Below are 21,166 nucleotides of genomic sequence, written 5' to 3'. Positions count from 1 at the left end.
ATAACTGCTCTTCAACAAAAAGTCATTCACAAAGCAGTTTACATAGCTAAATAAATGGTTTCCAGTATGCTCAGTCTGAAAAAAAAATGTGGAAAAATTGCCATACTGGTGTGATCTTAAAATTGCACTTTAGCTAGAATTCTGAGGGAATTGTAGATCAGTTGATCTTTGCATGGCCCTCTTGTATCCATATGTCAATACTGTCATGTATAAAGAGAAGACCTATTAGTGCCTCTGCTTGTACTTGTATTTAGTAAGTGTCTTAGGAAAGTGAACGAGAGGCTTTTTTGTACTTAACAAATTTCAAAACAATTTACTGAACTGGTTCAGTGATTCCCTAGCTTTTTTCTTTGTGTAGGTGTCACATTGGTATTGGCTATATAGCACAGTTGACTATTAACAGCTTTCTTCTTCATGCTTTGTAAACTAGAAGACTTAGTTATGCTATTCTTTTTTCCCCCCTGCCATTAGGTTCAAAGTGTCAGGAGAGCTTCCTTTGGTTCATCTGCGAATTTCTGATCAGAAGATCAAAAGTGTATTTGAACTCATTGATAGCATTCCACTTCTAGAGAAGCCAAGTGTTGCACCTTTAACTGTCAAAGTAAATCCCCTATCTTTGTTGGATATTATGCTCTGGGGGGAGATCAGGCAAAGGCAGCACAAATAGAAAATATTTTGGATATTTAAAAATAAACATGAATATAATCAAAACTGGTGACTAGAGGGCATAAATGATATTGTCTTTGAGTTACTAGAGACACATGCTAATTGAAGATACTTTAGAAGAATTATAGGCTGCTGGACATATAAGGTAATTTTGAACAATAGCTCACCATCTTCCACTTGCAATCTTCTGTAGGCACCTGCCGTTCCTGTTACTAGTACAAGGAAAGGATTTCTTAGCACACCACTACTGCTGGAAGGATTAGAATCAGGTAAAAAAAAATCCTATGTACATCAGTTAAAAGTGTTAATTTTAGACAATCAGGTTTTATATATATGTAGGGGCCTTCCCCCGGAGGGGCCTGGAACAGGCTTGTTCCTCCCCAGGGAGGCCTCAGATTGGCTGGAGGGAGAGGGGGTTCCAGCACCCTTGTCCTCCTCCCTAGCAGAGCTGCCAAACCTGGCCTAGGAGCAGGAGCTGTTGACCTCACAGCTCCCTGCTTCACACTGACCGCCTCTCATCCCTGGCCTCCCTGTTTTATGGAGCAAGCCTGCCCCCTTTGGCCCCTCCCCTTCCTCCAGGTGGGGCAGAAAAGGCCTTTCCTGTTTCTGGCTTGTTTCCTTCTGTGTTCCTTGTTTGCCCTGCCAGCCCCCTCTGGCTAGTTGAGGTGAGCCAACCCGCTTTGCCCCCTTTGGGGGCAGTGAAGCCTCCCCACCCTGGGCAGGGGGTGCCTGCTCCCAGATAAGTTGGGGGTCAGGGCATCTGGGAGGAGCCCCGACAATATAGTAGCATGTCAGAACTCTCTGCATGATGCTAAACCAATGGAGGTGTAGGATGTTGGACAGATTGTTCTTGAATTAGCTTTTCTACAATGATTTGAAGAGGAAAAATCTTATAGAGGACATATTAGGAGCTGTCTGATAGCAGATCTGTAGTCAACTTTTGGCCTTCTAATTTGGTATTCCATGTTTTTAACTAATGGGATGATCTTTGATTACATACATAATGGTGAGATTCGAGCTATTATCAATTCAGACAATGAAGTGATAATTACAGTTTTCATATTACTATCCTAACGTGTCACCTCAGTTTAGTTATGTCAAACTGTCATTTACACATTGGGGAGGCAGTATGTCATCTCTTCTAGAGCCATATTGCTGTTACTTGTTTTGATCAACTATGTGTGGTTAAAATAGAAAACTGGTTGAAATCATTTACTAGATTTTTTTAGTAATCAGAACCTTTATTGGCATAATACTAGATATTTTTTTGCCTTGCCCAACTGGTTCTGACTCTTCAACATACTAAGACAGAACATAGAAAAGCTTGTAAATGTCAAAACAAAAAAAGATCTTGTTGATTGTGCTCATAGATAAATTGAGACTAATCACTTCATTGTGATGAAACTATTTTGAGACTAGTGCTGTGCATACACACAGAACACTTAAAAAATTTCTTTTCCCTTAGAATCTGATGAAGAGTATTTTGATGCGGGTGAGTTTTCTGAACCTAGAAGAAAGGTATTAAAGACTGAGACTCAGACTATTAAGGAAGAGCTCACGGATCTTCAACTGAAGTTTGAAATTAGGGAGGCAAGTTGATTGGTTTGTTTCTCTTCCTGCAAAGAATACTTCAAATGATAAAATTCAGTGATAAATTCCCAAAATGATTATGTGTAGTCATTGCTTGTTAAAATTGAGCAAGGGTATCTTGATAGAAGCAATATCAATTTAATGGTAAGGGATGTAATGGGATACTCTCTGATGAATGAAAATACAGCAGCTTCACCAGCTGCTGAGCCAGTATAGCCTAATGGGCTAAGCAATTTGGCTGTGAATCAAAATGTCTCTTGTTCAAATCTTGTCTGTACCATGAGTTGTCACTCAGTGGCCTTAGGCATGTCGCCCTCACATCACTCTCAGCCTTGGCTACAGTACAGTACGAGGATAGTGACACGTACTCATAAGTATAACATCAAGATAATGTGCGTGTGAAGCATGTTGCACACTCTTAAGACATCATATAAATGCTAAGAGTATTAGCATCATTTATTTTCATGCAAGGCATAGCTATTCTTAGAGTTCCCTTTCAAGTGTGAAAGTTTAAATGAAGTAGCAAGTACACAGGTGGGCGCATGTTATCCATGGGGGTTCTGTTCCAGGAACCCATGTGGACACTGAAACCCACAAATGATGAAATCTGCGTGTCTTGAATGCCTCTAATCCTCCAGAGGTGATGGGAGCTCTGCTCCCATTGCCTCAGAGGATGTTTTGAGGGTCAGGGAGGCCAAGTGTGGCCTCTCTGACCTGCAGAAGCCCTACCCCATTATCCAAAGGCCTTTACATTTTACTTCCGTTTTTCCCTGAAAACTGAAGCTGACCATCTAAGGCAGTGATTTTCAACTTCCTTTTTCATCTCATGGCACGCTGACAAGGCACTAAAATGGTCAAGGCACACTACCAGGTTTTTGAAAATTGACAAGGCACATCATGCTGCCGGTGGGGGCTCACATCTCCCATTGGCCCTATTAATAAATGACCTTCCCCCAAACTCCTGTGGCACACCTGTGGACCACTCATGGCAGACCAGTGTGTCGTGGCTTAGTGGTTGAAAATGGCTGATCTAAGGTTTCCCAGAGGCTTTAGAAAGATTTTTGAGGCCCAGGGAGGCCATGCATGGCCTTCATAGGTCTCAGAAACCCTCCAGAGGCAATCGGAGTACAACTCTGGTCACTTCTGGAGAGTCCATGTGGGGCTGACCTGTGAGTATGGGACCAGCGGATAGTGAAATCTGTGGGTCCTGAATCCGCAGATACAGCTAACCCACTGTACTATAATTTCTCTTCTCTGCATTCCTGTATTGATGGCTAAATATGGCATTCACACAGAATTTTCCTCTGCATCCATGCCCCAATAACAGGGATAAAAACTGCAAATTACAGTATGTGTAAACAGAGAATGTGACACACTCTTCAAATGTTTGACATAATCTCTGAGTGTTATGTCAAATGTGGGATGGGAAGGTGGGTCTAGCAGCTTCCTAATGCCACTGTCTCATCAGGTGTTCAGTTTGCCCAGTTTACTGAATGTGCAAATAAAGGAATGTGCTGTTAGTCCAACAGTTACGAAACGTGGCTCAAACATTTTTCGTAGGGCAGTCATGTATAGATACCTTAGCTAATCATGGGAGTTTTGATAACATCTGTGTGTCTTGGTTTATGAATAACTGCTCTAAATTAATAAAAATACTACTTTTTTTTAGAGGACGCATGCTTACATCACAGTAGCCACCATCATGGAAATGAAACATTTTTTCCCCCTTTTCTGTCTTGGGGAATGCCTCTTCTGAGATGGTGCTTGCCATCTGCTGCTTTAGTAAATACTTGTATTGAAAATTTATAACTTGAAAAAATCTGCTTCTGATTTGTTAGCATTGCATTCTTCCCTTAATGAACTTGAGGAAATAAAGCTTCAGTGGTGAAGAGTGATGACCTGAACGAGTTATTATAGATGTTGTCTTTACCTAGGTAATTTTGGAACTCACTAAGCAGCTACACCGAGAGGAAACAGTACTTGTATTTAACATAAAGCAACTCGGAACAGAAGCAACTGTCAGAACATATGATATGAGAGCTGTAGCCTATTTGAAAAAAATTAGCCTGGATTATCACGAAATTCAAGGTATCTCAACAGATAAAATAGGGGAATGTATCCGTGAGTGATAGAAAATGCTCTTGTTGCTGTGAAAAAATAATTATAAGCTGCGAGAGGAATTGTTTGTCTAGGGCAGTAGTTCTCAAACTTTTTAGCACTGGAACCTACATTTTAGAATGACAGTCTGCCAGGACCCACCAGAAGTGGTGTCATTAATCTGGAAGTGATGTCATGACCAGAAGTGACATAATCAAACGGGAAAATTTTTGACAATCCAAGGCTGCAATCATATGCTCACTTCCTCAGGAGTAAGCCCCATTGACTATAATTGTTAAAGCATATACACAATAGCCTATTAAAAGTGCAGATCTGTAACATTTCCCCAAATGCAGTCACATACCATGGTAGCATCAAGTCTAGTATATTAAAAATAAAATACTGAAATGAATAGGGACCCACCTGAAATTGGCTTGCGATCTATGTAGTGGGTCCCGACCCACAGTTTGAGAAATACTAGTCTAGGGCAATGTTTCTCAACATTTGTCCCCATTGTACCACTTTACATGGTTCACCTGTTAGAAGTACCACCAGAAGTAACTGTTGATGACATAATTGCCAATTCTGGGTTGGGAGGCCAGATGCTACACAATTAACACCAGTAAGAGGCTCAGAGTGAATGAGAGGGCTTTTCGGGCACAGAATTCTGCCTGCTAAGCTGAGCCTCCTACCACTGCTTGTTGTGTTGCATTCCTGGTCTCACTGCCAGATGACAGAAGTTCAGGGGTTCCGCAAGTACTGCCAAACACACCAAGTATCACTGGTGGTACCTGTACCACTGGTTGAGAAACACTAGGCGAAATGTACACATGACTTTGTTTTGTTTTTTAAATTTTCTTTAAAGGACTGTATTTTTGGAAATGTATTTGTTCATACATTCATTTGTCTGTAAGCTGTTAAAAGTTTTTGCAATTTGCTATTAAATGTAATTCTGTATTACTTGTGTTTCAGGTAAAAAGCAGCAGCTTCATCTAGTTAGATCTTCAGATAAACCTGGATTAGATCTCTTAAAAGTGGAATATACCAAGGTAAATGCCTTTAAAAAAAAAAGAAAAAAAAAAGATGAGTGGGTAACAATGTGCAATAGCCAGTGGAAAAGATGCTATGCTAAGACAGTTACTTTCCCTCTGTTTAAAAGAACACCACTGAAAAAGTGCCTTTTTGCCCAGTTAGCAGAGGTTCATGTTAAGGTTAAGTAAGCAGAGGTTCATGTTAAGTTAAGGTTCACCAAAGGCTACTGAAAAAACTCCACAGTCAGGGAATTAGAGGACAGGTCCTCTCCTGGATTGAGAACTGGTTGGAGGCCAGGAAGCAGAGAGTGGGTGTCAATGGGCAATTTTCACAATGGAGAGAGGTGAAAAGCGGTGTGCCCCAAGGATCTGTCCTGGGACCGGTGCTTTTCAACCTCTTCATAAATGACCTGGAGACAGGATTGAGCAATGAAGTGGCTAAGTTTGCAGATGACACCAAACTTTTCAGAGTGGTAAAGACCAGAAGTGCTTGTGAGGAGCTCCAGAAGGATCTCTCCAGACTGGCAGAATGGGCAGCAAAATGGCAGAAGCGCTTCAATGTCAGTAAGTGTAAAGTCATGCACATTGGGGCAAAAAATCAAAACTTTCGATATAGGCTGATGGGTTCTGAGCTGTCTGTGACAGATCAGGAGAGAGATCTTGGGGTGGTGGTGGACAGGTCGATGAAAGTGTCGACCCAATGTGCGGCAGCAGTGAAGAAGGCCAATTCTATGCTTGGGATCATTAGGAAGGGTATTGAGAACAAAACGGTTAGTATTATAATGCCGTTGTACAAATCTATGGTAAGGCCACACCTGGAGTATTGTGTCCAGTTCTGGTCGCCGCATCTCAAAAAAGACATAGTGGAAATGGAAAAGGTGCAAAAGAGAGCAACTAAGATGATTACGGGGCTGGGGCACCTTCCTTATGAGGAAAGGCTACGGCATTTGGGCCTCTTCAGCCTAGAAAAGAGACGCTTGAGGGGGGACATGATTGAGACATACAAAATTATGCAGGGGATGGACAGAGTGGATAGGGAGATGCTCTTTACACTCTCACATAATACCAGAACCAGGGGACATCCACTAAAATTGAATGTTGGGCGGGTTAGGACAGACAAAAGAAAATATTTCTTTACTCAGCGCGTGGTCGGTCTGTGGAACTCCTTGCCACAGGATGTGGTGCTGGCGTCTAGCCTAGACGCCTTTAAAAGGGGATTGGACGAGTTTCTGGAGGAAAAATCCATTATGGGGTACAAGCCATGATGTGTATGCGCAACCTCCTGATTTTAGGAATGGGTTAAGTCAGAATGCCAGATGTAGGGGAGAGCACCAGGATGAGGTCTCTTGTTATCTGGTGTGCTCCCTGGGGCATTTGGTGGGCCGCTGTGAGATACAGGAAGCTGGACTAGATGGGCCTATGGCCTGATCCAGTGGGGCTGTTCTTATGTTCTTATGTTCTTATAAGTATATATTTGTGTTTTAATGTGGGTTGTCTTTTACATGTCTGTTATTTCCTTTAGGCTGATAAAAATGGCCCACAATTTCAGACAGTTTTTGACAACACTGAGCAAACAGTTCAGGTAAGCAAAACATTTTTGAATCTTCAAGATGCCCTGCATTTGAGATGTCTAAGACAGCAGTTCTCAAACTGATGGGTTACAACCCACCAGCTTGTGTAAAGCTTCCTCCGTTCCTTTTAGAGGTGGGAGAAGAGGGGAGGCAGCGACATGATCCCCAGGATTACGTTGCTAAGGGGGGTGCTTTTATTCACAGATGGCCAGCGTGAGGTCCAGGTGGTGCAGGGAGTCCTGTGCAGCCCTCTGCAGGGCTCCCCAATGCTTAGAATGTACAGAGTAATTGAAAAGCAGTTCCTGTTTCTGGGAGGTGCTTTTCAGTCACTCCGTTTGAAGGGTCTAAGCATCAAGGAGCCCTGCAGAGGGCTGCATGGGACTCGTGCACCACCTGGACCTCGTGCTGGCCATCTGTGAGTAAAAACACTCCCCCTTTGCTGTCTTTAGTGACACAATCCTGGGGATTGTGTTGCTGCCCTCGCCCCTCCCCCGCAAAGACTTACTTAGGGAGTAAATCTCCCTAGAAGTTTGGGAATCACTGGTCTAAGAAGCTTGAAACTTAACTGGACTTTTGTCATTGGTTGCTGATTAAGCATTGTCTCAGAGCTTGATGCTGCATGTTGAAGTAAGAGAGGGAATTCTAGGCTTTGAATTAGTTATTTTCCTAAGTTTTGTTCTGCTTCTTTAAGTTAATACTGTTATTGGCATTGTGCAAAAGTGGGGTATTGTATAAAATGCCTACCATGTTTTGGCAAAAGCACAAAATAAGCTCATTTTGTTCTGACCCGTTATATTTTACCTAGGGATTTTAATATACTGCCCCGGTATTCTGTACAGTGCCTAGAATTTTTTTTGAGCAAAGTACAAAGTAAGCTAATTTTATTCTTTGTGTTATTTTAAACCAGAGGTCTCCAAACTTTGGCCTATAGGCCACATCCGGACCTCCAGAGGGTTTTGTCTGGCCTGCTTGATTCCCCAGCCTCTCAAGGATAGAAATTACTCAAAAGATGCACTTCTGGGTATATAACACATTCAGCCACTAGAGGTGCTGAATTTAATGCAGTGTTAATGGAAAGAAATTATTTCATTTAACTGCATTGCATTTAGCACCTCTAGTGGCTGAATGAGATACATACCAGTGCTGGGAGACCTCAAATATAGATATAAAGTTTGTTAAACTTAAAATGGAGTAGAAACAGACAAAAAAAATGTAACTTGCGTTGTGGGTTGCTGAATGCTTTTTCAAAATCCATTCCTCCCTCTTGCTGTGCAAGTCAATTTTGCCCTCTGTTCTCCTCCTCCTTCCACCCCCTCCTACTTATTTTATTCAATCAAATTCTCAGAACTTTGGTTCTCCATGGATTTATTTTCTGGCCTTCGACAGCATGTCAGATATGCAATGCTGCTTCCATGCCAAAAAGTTCGGAGACCCCAGTTCTAAACCATCTCTGTGTTGCTTTGCCTAGGGCATGTTAGTGTTGAAAAGTGAGAAAGCTGAATCATACTTGAGTGTTTGCAGGAAAAGAATTGGTGCATGTATAAGGATTTTATAGGTTTAAGGCAGGGGTGCCCAAACCCCGGCCCGGGGGCCACTTGCGGCCCTCAAGGCCTCTCAATGCGGCCCTCAGGGAGCCCCAAGTCTCCAATGAGCCTCTGGCCCTCCAGAGATTTGTTGGAACCTACACTGGCCCAACACAACTGCTCTCAGCATGAGGGCAACTGTTTGACCTTCACGTGAGCTGTGGGATGAGGGCTCCCTCCACTGCTTGCTGTTTCATGCCTGTGATGTAGCAGAGGCAGCAAGGAAAGGCCAGCCTTGCTTTGTCCAAGGCCTTTTATAGGCCTTGAGCTATTGCAAGACCTTCATTCAGTCATATAAGTTCATCTTTAATATATTCATTTATGTTAACTTAGGCAAATTTATTCAAATTTTAAATGTAAATTAATTCTTCCCCCCCCCCCCCGGCTCCCGACACAGTGTCAGAGAGATGATGTGGCCCTCCTGCCAAAAACTTTGGACACCCCTGGTTTAAGGGAATCACCAGGCACTCTTAAGGCATTGTTTGGTGACAGGATTTCTTGGACCAATCTTTTAGGATCATTGAACTCGGGGAGTAGGAAACAGTGCTCCTGGAGATACGGGTGGCTCAGATGGTGGTAATGAGTCCCTCAAAGTGCCTTAGAAAGTGCATCACTGAAGACCAGGGCAGATAGTGATCACACATGTAGCCAGGATGGATTTGAATATGTTGAACTGTGGATGGTGAGCAAGACCTTTGCTGCTGCAAAACAGGTTTTGGATCATCAGGTTAATCTCATTGCATATATTTTGTGGATAATAAAGTTGTGACCTTCATTCTATAGAAGTTTACTACTTCATCTACAGATCATGTCTATTAAAAATCTGTATGAGATTTTCACTGATTACGCATTATAAATTTTGCTCCCTCTAATATATATGCAATTTTCTTCTCCACAATTGCCCAAAAAGGTTGCTTTCTCATCATTGAATCTTCTGCTGCACACAGAGGCCCTTCTCTCAACCATCAATTTTCTCATGGCTGTTATCCCCTCAAGAGGACTTGGTGCTACAGACAAAGGACCATCACAGGTACAAGAAGAAAAAGAGACTAGTCTGAAGAAAGGTATGATGGAATTTTTGTTTCAAAATAGCAATTGCTCCGTGGAGGAAAAAAATATTGTATTATCTTAACTGACCCAACATCACAATGAAAGATTGTGATTGATAAAAGATGCTGATCTTTTCATTATAGTGACAAAAACCTCCAAAGACAAGGATGTGTATGACTTCAAACTGTTTGCTAAGTTGGATGCCTTCTTTTTAAGTGTTTGTGATGAGAAGAACAGTATCGCTGAAATCAAAATTCAAGGTAATGGGGGAAAATAGGAGGAATTTTTAGTTCATTTTTATTATGCTGTGAGAAAGTTACTTATTAATAAATGACTTGGGTTAGCAGCGCATTCATTTTATACCTGAAGGCTTTGGTTTTAGCCTCAATTTCCTTTTACAGTGGGCTGTCCTTACCCATTGGCTTGAATATCAGGGTAGAGAGAGGGTGTAACAGGGTGGGGAGGCTGTGGGAGGGGTGGATCTAGCAGCAATGGCACATGTGAGATCCTATCCCCCTTTCCTGCAGCCTCCCAATCCTCTTTCTTTGGGCCTGCTCTAGAATCCCCTGAAGTCTCTTGAGCTGCCCCTCCCTCCATTGGAGATAGTGTGCCTGTTGACATGGCTGCACCAGTGTGGGGGGGGGGAGAGGATAGGATTGGGCTCTTACATTTGCCCAGTAATACAAATGTTTTTCCAAACACTGTTGACACTTACTTTCATTATTTGAACACCACCATCTTTTTAACATGTTTGGTTAGAGTAGTGACAATGACTTTTTAAAGACTTTTTAAAGCGTTTAAAAAATCTCAGTCCTCGAACCATTGTGCTTAATATGCAGTCTGAAATAGCATTTACATAGTTGTCTCTTTCAGGTCTCAACTCATCCTTGTTTCTTCAGTCCAGTCAAACTATTCTCTTCGCACGGCTGAAAGACATAATAGTTACAGATGTTGATCCAAGGACTATTCATAAAAAGGTATTATGTGACAATTTTGAACTTGTTTTTATTATGCACGCACAATTAGAATAAAGCAATTTTTGTTACATTGTATTGTAGGCTTGCAACCTGGGTAGAAAAAGTGTTGGGGCTACATGGGATAGGTTTGTAGGACAGCTGGCTGCCTGGCCAGGAATCAGTGTCCACTTTGCAGGTACTATTGGGATTGACAGAGAAGTGGCTAAGCAATCTCTTGACTTTTGGGTGGGAGGTAAGGCTTGGGCAATGGATATAAACATCATCCTTGCAGAGCTGGCTGCAGAGGAGGGAGGTCTGCAGTGTCATCAGTTGGCTGTAACTACAAAGTCTGAGGGACCATAGTAATGCAACCTCTCTCCACCTAGTGCAACAACTTTTTGTTGTATTTTTTAATGGATAGGATATGTCAGGCAAGGTGAGTCTTGAAATTCTCATTTTATTGTAGGTACTGAAACATCTTAAATATCATATTTTCCATTTGTGAGGTGGGACTAGTCATGCTCTGGGGCAAAAGATGGGAATAGCTATTTCAGACTTGAAAACAAAAATGTGCTGTTTGGGTGGGTGTGATTTGTGCACATTCTGAGGTCTTTTTGTTAAATGCATTTAGCTTTACTTTGAAAGTACTTGGTAGGACAGAAAGAGAATTCTCCTTTTGAAATGGGCTGAAATGATGATCTGAAATTAAATCTGAGGCTGTACATCTACTCATTAAAGCCTGTTAGCCTTCAGAACAGTATTCTTAGAAAGCAGGAAATCTGGAGTATGCATCTGCTTTATCTTCTCCTTCTCACCTCACTGTTATAATTTTAGCTGGTAGCAGATAAATACACAACCAGCATGAAGACAAAATTTTAATTAGAAGGCAATTTTGGTAACATATTACCAAAATTCCAATGCAAAACAGAAATAGAAAGCTTTCGAGTTACTTACTAATGGATGGCTACAGTAACGATCATAAACGTTTCCATACAAAGCGAAAAGGAAAAAGACATAATTGGTTTAAGATTAAAACATAAAGAAGATGGATAGCATCTTCAGAAGGTCTTGGGTATCTGTCATCTTTATGTCTTTGTCTGTTTGCACCTTGAGTATTTGTGCTGGGCAGAAAAATCTTATAGTTTCTGTTTCCTTTTGTTTCTTTAAGGCTGTTTCTATAATAGGTGATGAAGTTTTCAGTTTCAACTTGACATTGTATCCAGATGCTACTGAGGGGGAAGCATACACGGACATGTCCAAAGTGGATGGGACAGTGTGTCTCAAAGTGGGCTGCATTCAGATTGTTTATTTACATAAGTTTCTCATGTCTCTATTGGTAAGACTGATAATTTGTTTTGTATTGAATTTATATGGCAGGCTTGCATTTAGTCTGTGGTTGTTAGAAATCATAAAATGGGGGGGGGCATGGAGAACCATGGATAAATGAATCCGTGGATAATGATGGATGCTTGTATTGCCTTTATTTTCCAAATTTTCATTTTGCTGCAGAATTTTCTGGACAATTTCCAAGTAGCAAAAGAAGCCTTGAGCGCTGCTACAGTTCAGGCTGCAGAAAAGGCTGCAACAAGTGTGAGAGACTTGGCTCAGAGAAGCTTCCGCCTTTCCATGGATATTAATCTTAAGGCTCCAGTTATACTCATCCCCCAGTCTTCAGTTTCTTATAATGCTGTAGTGATAGACCTTGGATTGATCAACATACAAAACAAGTTCAGCTTGGTATTGGCTGAGGACTGCACACTCCCTCCAGTTGTTGATGAAATGAATGTACAGTTGACGCAGCTTAAGATGTCAAGGTAAATCGGCCATCCCTCTCCCCTTTACTTTTGATGTATCTGAAGTTGTCAGAATGCCATTTGGAACTTCATTAGCTATGAAACTGTTGTGTCATGTTATTCCTGTTATTCACGTGTCATGTGAACGCTCAGTCTGGTTGGAACTGAAGTATTTGTGCCCCAACCCCTTTAGGGTAAAGCCATCACTCTGCCAATCATATTTGTAATAGAATATGCAGTTGCATCAAAAATGTTAATTACATATTCAACTCTTTTTAGGGGTTTTAAATATGGGAGAACAGTTTAGAATACTTCTGAGTTTTCCTTTGTTTTTTTTTTAATTTAGGACAGTCCTGCAATCAGGTTCTTCACAACCTGATGTCCAAATTCTTCATCCTATCAATCTGAACCTTTTTGTGAAACGCAACCTGGCTGGCACATGGTACCACAAAATACCTATGGTGGAAATAAAAGGGCGTCTGGATAGTATGAATGTAAGTTCCAAATACTACTTGAAAACAATTGCTCTTCAGAGACAGAGTGTGCCCAGTATTGTCTATGCTGACTAGCAGTGGGTTTCTAGGGTTTTAGCCACGGGTCTTTCCTAGCCCAACTTGGAGATAGATGCAAGGATTGAACCTGGGTCTTTCTGTGTGCAAAGCACTGTGAACATGCTTGCTTTCAAGAGACATGCTTGGCTTTCAGGGGCAGATGAAATACGTATATTGCTGTTGGTAGTTATGTAGGATACATGACACATTTTAAAGTGTGATGGAGGGACATGTCAGTAAGGGCAATACTTGTAGGTGGATAAGCCCTTGTCCTTGAGGACCAGCATCAGATTGGTCCCTGATTGCTGTACTGTATCACTGGTGGTTGAACATTTCGGTGAAAGCTATCTAATCTGAAGAGGTGAGACAATTTGAATTTATATAAATATAATCTGTTTTTTAGGTTATCCTAGGACAAGAAGATGTGAATGTTTTGCTTAAAGTACTGACAGAAAATCTTGCTGAAGCAGATAAAAATATAAGTGGTGCAAAGCCAATGGTACAAAATGAAGGTTAGTTATAAAGTGTGTGTGTGTGTGTATGTGTTTGAATGAAACTTAGTAACACTTTCAAGTGGAACTAATTATCTCTGACTACAGGCGATATAGAAGAAATGGAAGTATCACAGGAAGCTCAGAAAGATGTTCCTTCAAACAATACCTTTGCAGGCACATCAAACAAAGCCTTACAGGAAGATATTACCAATATACTCCTTAACTTTGAAATCAAAGAGGTATGGCTATTGACTCTATCTCCTCACTCAGTCCAGATCTTGGAATCATCCTGTGTTTAGCAGTGTAAAATTCCATGTTGGTTTGGAGATGTCTCCTCTTTGTTGGAGCAGTAGGCAATTGTAAATTAACTGGGAAGCTTTTGCAACTGAGAGAACGAAGTACCCTTATTCAGTCACCAAACTCACCATGCCTCAAGCAGGCACACCAGCAAGACTGCTCTTGGAAGCTAATGAAGAATTGGCCAGACAGCTCCAATTTGATACCTGCCAGTGGTTTGGCAAAATAGAATAGTGGAAAATACTGAGGGGGGGAGGGGAATTCAGAAGGAATGCAGTTGTAGCATGTGGCTCTAAATATTTTAAATGCAATATTATGTAACTTTAAAAATAGCCTACCTGCATTTCTTTTTTTCTGTAGGTTGTAGTAACATTAATGAAGGAAGTAGAAAAACGGTGCTGCCCTTTACATATTTTAACAGTGTTGCAGCTTGGAACTGAAGGCAGAATTAAAACACATAATATGACTGCTACAGCATATCTAAAAAAAATCCACATGAAGTGCCTTGAATTTACTGGTAAGAGATTCTTAGCATTTGATGAAATGATTCCTCATGTAACTCCTATTTCTATCCTTGTTTTGTAAACCTAAGATGGTGACAGAGGTGACTTGCCTTGTAATGCATACTAATTATCTACAGACTCCAGAGGAGATCCACTGACTATTATCAACTCTTCAGATGAATCTGGTGAACATCTTCTTAAGATGGAATATATAAAGGTTTGACTTTTTAAAAACTAAAAATTACTATGGTGTCTTACTAGTTTTGTGAGAAGAGAGCTAAACTTTTGTGCTGAATGTGAGGAATCAAAGTGAAATAACTGATATTAAATGTTATCACTATCTGAATTGAACATTAAAAGCCTACCAGTAATGACAAAGATCTCTGATAGGACTTTAGCTTTTCATTTGTGTGTATTTGACTGCTATATAAGATAGAATGCTGATCCTGGTCTGATTCAACAAGGCATATTCTTGGAGGACTTTGGAGTGAGTGGACAAAGTCTTGATTTCTCCTGAAGAAAATTAGGTGCCTTTACTCTGCTTGCAAAGAAGCTACTTGTTTCTTTTCCTTAGGCCTAGAAACTGTGTCACACAACTCTACCACATGTATGTCACTTGTAGCAAGAGTATGGCTAATTGCTTTCTCTGTGTGTTGCTGTATATAGAAAGGACCTCCTGTTTACTCTAATCTGTGTACATCTTAACTTTTGCGTACATAGTGTTCTGAAACCTTGATTCTTTGCTTAGGCTGATGCAGATGAACCACAGTTTGAAACAGTTTATGGAAGTACAAAGCAAGCAATAAATGTAAGTACAAAACTATATTGTCAGGTTGGTTGCCATCAATTTCTTTTAGATGTCATTTTGTAAAAAAGATTTGTTTTATCTATATTTGCAGTAAAAATGCAGAATCCATCTGAACTAGTTTCAGCTTGTAATCATGTGAAGCTCCTGAGCATTTTGGGAGTTTCTACTAGTTCAAATGTGAAGCTCCAGAGCATCTTTGAAGATTCTTATTCAAATACAAACTAGAAAGCGCTGTATTGGAACATTCAGTCTTTTTGTGTTCCAACTATTTGGAACTAGAATAGTGTTCTTCAACCTTGGCATTGTTACCCCAGTGGGGTAGTGAAGCCTCAGTTTTGGGATCGTGGCAGCTTATGAGAATGAAAAAGGTTGAAGACCCCTGAACTGGAGCACCACCAGTAAAGGGAGAGGCATCTGGCACACCAGGAACCAGGAGATAGTGTCCCAGTCCTGCTCAGGTTCTTAGCAGTTGTGCTAAAATAGCTTTTACTAGTTCCAGGCTTCATGGTAACATTTTCTGCTCTCTCTAATGAGACTATTTGGTCACAGTGAATGTTTCTAGGCAGATGTTATGGGTGTGGAGCAGGGGTCGGCAACCTTAAACACTCAAAGAGCCATTTGGACCCGTTTTCCAGAGGGAAAAAAACTTCAGGAGCCACAAAACCCTTTTGACATCTAAAATGAAGATAACACTGCATATATAGTTTTTTTAACCTTTATGCTCTTATAGGTCCCATTTTTATAATGTAGCCCCCTCTTGTAGCTTTTAGTTTTGTCATACATTCTTGTCCTGTGTTTTCAGACGCATGGTCCTCTATGGTGTTTTGCCTGATTCCAAGGCCATTCCCTGCCTGGAGAATTATGCCCACTTTAAGCAAATTAGCTCCCCTTCTTTCCCCCAACAAATGACCCTGGTACTGCCCTGCACTCCTGCTGGACCCCACCTCCAGGGTAGCTCGCCTGTTCAACCTGCAGACGTCCTCTCTCCTGCCAGCAGCCTCCCATCACTATAGCAGACCCTTGATCCTCAGCAGGACTTGGGCACAGCAGCCACACACCAAACTCCAGTGTCTCCAGCAGTCCATTAGTCACAAAGTCAGTCAGAGTATCCAGGGCAGAGTCCAAAGTCAATAAGCCAAGTCACAGTCCAAGGTCAGATTCCAAAGTAAGTCAGTCAAATCAGAGTATCCAAGTCAATAAGGCAAGTCAGTCTCCTCTCCTACCTGCACTCCTTCTCCAACCCACACCCCCCTTCCTGCCTCAGGTGCTCCTTATATCCCTGAGGGCCCTATTGCCTTCAAGTGGCTGCAGCTGTGCAGCACACTCTGCTGGATGCCCAGGCCTAACCCTTAAAGGGGCCACTGCTGACACCACATCTACCTCCTCACCTGATCTTCCAGGATTCTAATACATATGGCGGTTATGACATCTGCTTATCTTACATAGATACTAAAGAACTCCCCCCACCTTCCAGAGGCACCCTGCTGGAAGGAAAAAAGGACACAGACTCCAGAGGTGGGGAAGAGAAGAAGGGGGGGCAGCCACAGGCCAGCTTCTGCCCTGCCTGCCTGCCTGCCTGCCTGCCCTTCCTCACTCAGGCTGCAACCCTCTCCACACTATCCTGGGAGTAAGCCCCATTGACTACAATGGGACTTCTGAGCAGACAAGTTGGTTGGAGCTCTCAGGTTACAGTCCTCTCCACACTTTCCTCGGAGGAAGCCTCACTGACTACTTGTGAGTAGACCTGCATAGGAGGGGGCTGAGGCTGCAGCCCTCCACACCTTCCCGGGAGGAAGCCCCACTGACTACAGCTTACTTGTGAGTAGACCTGCACAGGAGGGGGCTGAGGCTACAGCCCTCCACACCTTCCTGGGAGTAGCCCAGGGACTACATCGGGGCTTGTTCTCGAACAGACCTGCGCAGGCTCCCACTCACCCGTCCTTGCACTTGGCCTTGAGCAGGCTCCAAGGCTGCCATCCCAGGCACCCTTTCCTGGGAGTAAGCTTCATCCGCTGTAATGGGGCTTACAACTGAGTAGACACACAGGATGTCTCCTTAGCTGTGGAGGAAAAGCCTCTCCTTGCACTGAGTGGGGACCTGCTCAGGGAAAGGAGGGCTGCAAGGGCTTGCAATGGCTGCTGGAGAGTTGGGGAAGGGAAAAACAGGGAGCTTAAGCCTGCAGAGCAGGCAAAATTGAAAAGGGAAACCATTGTGGAGCAGGTGAAGGGTGAAGGGAGAGGAGGGCAGTGAGCTCAGGGGGCAGAGGGAAGCAGCCTGCCCTCCCAACACAGGTGTCTCCTGTTACCCCCTTTGCCACGTTCACCGGGAGGAGCCGCAGCAGACAGCTGAAAGACCCCTGGTCTGGAGTGTGAGGATAGGGTCCCGGGGGGAGGGGGGTGAGATTGACTGGGTTCCCAGTTTTGTACTTGATTTATTGGGGTCATGGGATGAAAAAGCTTGAACGACCCTGAACTGAGTCTCCAGAGATGCTCTGGAGCTTTGTGTTCTGACTGGTTAGAATGCAAATCTTGCAGATGTTAAGGACTTTTGCATTGGAATGCGTAGTGACAGGTGGGGTTTTATGGTGACAGTGACTGATATGTTGGTCAGAGACTTTTGTCATACACTTTCATTTTTTCTCTTAGGTTTCCTTTTCTACTTTAAATCTATTACTACACACAGAAGCCTTGCTTTCCCTCATGAATTTTTTCACCTATGGTGTTTCATCAGATGCTTTTATGTCTGTTGAAAGTGAAACTGATGTAAAGGTGCCATCAGAGGAGCCCAGAACTGCTGTTGTAAAACCAGGTATTGTTGTGTAGGACACTTCTGTATTTGTTGGTGTGTTAATTTGTATTAAAAATTTAGAATTCTTCATGAATTCTAGAAATAGAAAAATACATGGGAAAGGAAAATGGGGGGGGGGAAGAGTTTAAAAATGGCACTGAAATTACAAACCTGGGAAGGAGCATGAAAGAGTGGGCAGTAACATGACTTGTATTTTGTGTATGAGTGAGAGAGAATGGGAGAAGCAACAGAGAGGCTGTTGGTGCTCAACTTTTTTCTGTTACTTTTCACTTGGTGGGGGACTCTGAGACATTATTGCTTGTTAAAAGGTTGGAGAATGGTTTGTTGGAAGGAGATGCAGAAAGGGTTAAGCGCCTCCAGCCACTGCCAGTCACCTCGGCCCTGCAAATGTGCCACATACTCTTCCACTTCCCCTCATACTGCTTTGTTTGGTGTCAGCAAACCCTTGATTAGGAATCTTATGTTTGTTCCCAAATATGATGATGGTGTGTGTGTGTGTGTGTGTGTGTGTGTGTGTGTGTGTGTGTGTCTCAGTCTGTATTTTGAGCTTTTCTGAGGTTAATCACTGTTCTTGAATCTCTTAAATTCAAACAATTGCTTTCAAGCCTGTTGATGAGATGCCAGATAACAAGGCTCAGAAACGGAAACTAATGCTTGCATTGGGTCTCTCCCTCCATTTCAGTTCTATATGGGAAAGTGAGAGTAACGAAGATGGTTAATTGGGACGTATTAATGCTACGTATCCTTTTGTAAAAGTTGACTGACTTGTTTCACTATTTTACAGTTCCTCCTTCTGTGGCCCATGACAATGTGTGTGACTTGAAATTCACTGCCAAATTGAATGCCTTTCGTGTTTTGATCTGTGATCAGCAATGTGATGTTGCTGATATCCGAATACAAGGTAAATTAACTTCTGCTGCTTGAATCTGCCAAAACGGTATAATTTTTATTAGGTTGTAATGAAATATAAGCTATCTTGAGTATTTGGAAAGGTGGCATAAAAATACCTTAAATGTAGTTCAGTTTAATTGTAAACCTAGTAGGTGGTTTTTTACCTGGTGAATTTCAAATGCTTAAGTCAGTGTGAAGTGGAAGTAAGACGTTAGCTTCCTTTCTTAGTTGTGCTTTTATCCTGGTCTACTGTTAGCAGATCCCAGTGGTCTCCCATCCAACCACTGAGAAGGGTCATACCTTTACTGTTCCAAATACAATACTGGACAAATAGCCATTAGGTTAGCAGGAGAGCACTATGAAATATGAAGAGTCCTCTAAGTTGCAGTTCTATACACACTTCTACATACATATGCAGATGATTGTACTGTAAGAATTACTGAGGCATCCAGCTAATTTTATTCTGCTTTTATTATTGAAAGATAAATATTGCCTTTTCCACTATGTGCATTGCTTTGTTTTGTTTAGGTATGGAGGCGTCTGTTTTTGCAATGACCAAGCAGACAGAGGTTTTTGCCAGACTTCGAGACTTTGTTATTACAAATGTTGATCCAAAGACAGTCCATAAAAAGGTGAATACAATTTTTGGGGTTGACAGACTGATTTGTGAGCCTTGTGTGTCTTATGGGTAGGATAGGAGACAAGGGATGAGATGAGAATTAAAAACAAGAGTCTTTGAACACCTAGGTAAAATAAGGGACTAATTTCAGCCTACTTCTTCAAACCTACATTATGCTTATTATGCTGGAGAAGCTGTGCTGGTGAATGGAGCAGGAGCAGACATACGGGGTGAATTTAACGTATTGGGGTGCTGAATGGTGTAGGACAGGGGTTCTCAAACTAGTGGGTCATGACCCACCACCTGGGAAGCCCTGCCTCTGACCCCTTAAGGACCATGCTGCTGCCAGGGATGGAGGGGGTTTGCACACTTACCTACAGCCAGCACCAGCCTCCTGGGGGGTCCAAGGAGCCTGGGGACGCCTCTGCAGGGCTCCCCAAGCCTCCAAACTTCTGAAAAAAAGTAAAAAAGCCCACTTCCTGTTTTGCTGCAAAACCGAAAGTGCCCGCTCTTTACTATTTTCAGAAGTTTGGAGGCACGGGGACCCCTACCTAGGAGTTCGCAGGCTCCCTGGGCCCCCCAAGAAGACAGTGCTGCCTCAGGTAAGGACAGAATAACCCCTTTTGCCCCCGGCAGTGGCATGGTCATAGTGATCGCATTGCTGCCCTTGCCCCTCCCCTGCAGGAACTTACAGCAGTTCCCAAACTCCCAAAGGGTTTGGGAACTGCTGGCATAATTTTTTAAGAAGGACATTAACATGCTGTATGGTCATTGAGGCGCTGTATGATTGACCATTCTATGTTGCTTGACTAATATGTAGGTTCTGTTTATAGATGGTTTACTTTTACCCACTTGTTTCAAGACTAATGTATTATCTTTGATGGAGTGGCCACCCTTTCAACTTGAGGTATCCTGGACCTTTAACCAGGTCCACTGCTGACTAATCTCACCTCTGAGATGACTAGCTGCACCTGCTGAAATTCCCTCTTCTGCACAATTTTTAAAGGTCCAGAAGCCCTAAAGTTGAAAGGTTGGCCACTCCTGGTCTTTAATGTGTTTTGAACTTTCTCAGGGAGTATTTTTCCATTTTAATAGCATCAGTTATATTGACTAGATGGAATGTCTTGATACATAAGCATTGAGAAAAAGGAGAGAGTGCTTTAGGAAGCTACCAGAATGTGACTGAATATTATTTTTACAGGCTGTCTCCATAGTGGGAGATGAAGTCTTTCGATTTACAATGTCCCTTTATCCAGATGCTACAGAGGGAGAAGCTTATATGGATATGTCTAAAGTTGATGGTAAAATGTCACTGAAAGTGGGCTGCATTCAAGTTGTTTATCTGCATAAATTCTTCATGTCCCTCCTGGTAAGAGGTGGTCTTATTTTTCTGTTGTTTTGCACTTAAATTTTAAAATGTTTTGAAAGCAGTTCACAAATGCAGTTTTGCTTTCCCAGAACATGTCTTCCATGCCATGATGCAAAATAGTTCTGAAAATTTGTTTACTTTCAAAGGCAGTTTACTACATGGCATGGGAAGCTGATACTGGTAAAACTAAGCCCAAAATTGTCTTTGGTGTGCTGAACTTATGCCTTTTTTGGATCCATCCTGAGAATTTTTGAAAATTTTATTACTTCTCTTGTATCATTATAATGATGCCATGACTCCGGATGAGGTGGAATATGCTATTGATAGTGAAAGTGCTGTTTTGCTCCTAAAAGTATGGAATAGGTCATTTGATTGCATATTGTTTTGTGCAGTTGTGTGACCTTTGTCTGACCTGACAGATCTTCTGATAGACCTGGCTTGCTTGAAACACTGTTTATTTTGCTAACTGTGTTCTATTGTGTGTGCCAT

At 42.2% G+C, this 21,166-nt stretch overlaps 1 protein-coding gene across 1 annotated transcript in view; it reads left to right on the top strand.

The window, feature by feature from the left end:
- The window catches only part of VPS13C (vacuolar protein sorting 13 homolog C), a 106,329-nt gene that overhangs the window by 37,763 nt on the left and 47,400 nt on the right, over positions 1-21,166 (top strand). Inside the window, exons 23-43 of the mRNA XM_066635973.1 lie at positions 472-601; positions 860-935; positions 2,132-2,256; positions 4,191-4,344; positions 5,326-5,402; positions 6,907-6,966; positions 9,449-9,602; positions 9,732-9,848; positions 10,462-10,565; positions 11,713-11,880; positions 12,054-12,358; positions 12,684-12,831; positions 13,292-13,400; positions 13,488-13,621; positions 14,040-14,196; positions 14,320-14,399; positions 14,931-14,990; positions 17,636-17,798; positions 18,583-18,699; positions 19,218-19,321; positions 20,510-20,677. Coding sequence (XP_066492070.1) covers positions 472-601; positions 860-935; positions 2,132-2,256; positions 4,191-4,344; positions 5,326-5,402; positions 6,907-6,966; positions 9,449-9,602; positions 9,732-9,848; positions 10,462-10,565; positions 11,713-11,880; positions 12,054-12,358; positions 12,684-12,831; positions 13,292-13,400; positions 13,488-13,621; positions 14,040-14,196; positions 14,320-14,399; positions 14,931-14,990; positions 17,636-17,798; positions 18,583-18,699; positions 19,218-19,321; positions 20,510-20,677 — 2,710 coding nt within the window. The remainder of the gene's footprint in view (positions 1-471; positions 602-859; positions 936-2,131; positions 2,257-4,190; positions 4,345-5,325; positions 5,403-6,906; positions 6,967-9,448; positions 9,603-9,731; positions 9,849-10,461; positions 10,566-11,712; positions 11,881-12,053; positions 12,359-12,683; positions 12,832-13,291; positions 13,401-13,487; positions 13,622-14,039; positions 14,197-14,319; positions 14,400-14,930; positions 14,991-17,635; positions 17,799-18,582; positions 18,700-19,217; positions 19,322-20,509; positions 20,678-21,166) is intronic.

This window comes from Tiliqua scincoides, chromosome 8 (genome assembly GCF_035046505.1).
Source record: "Tiliqua scincoides isolate rTilSci1 chromosome 8, rTilSci1.hap2, whole genome shotgun sequence".
Lineage (NCBI taxonomy): Eukaryota > Metazoa > Chordata > Lepidosauria > Squamata > Scincidae > Tiliqua > Tiliqua scincoides.
This window is presented reverse-complemented; position numbering and strand designations above follow the sequence as displayed.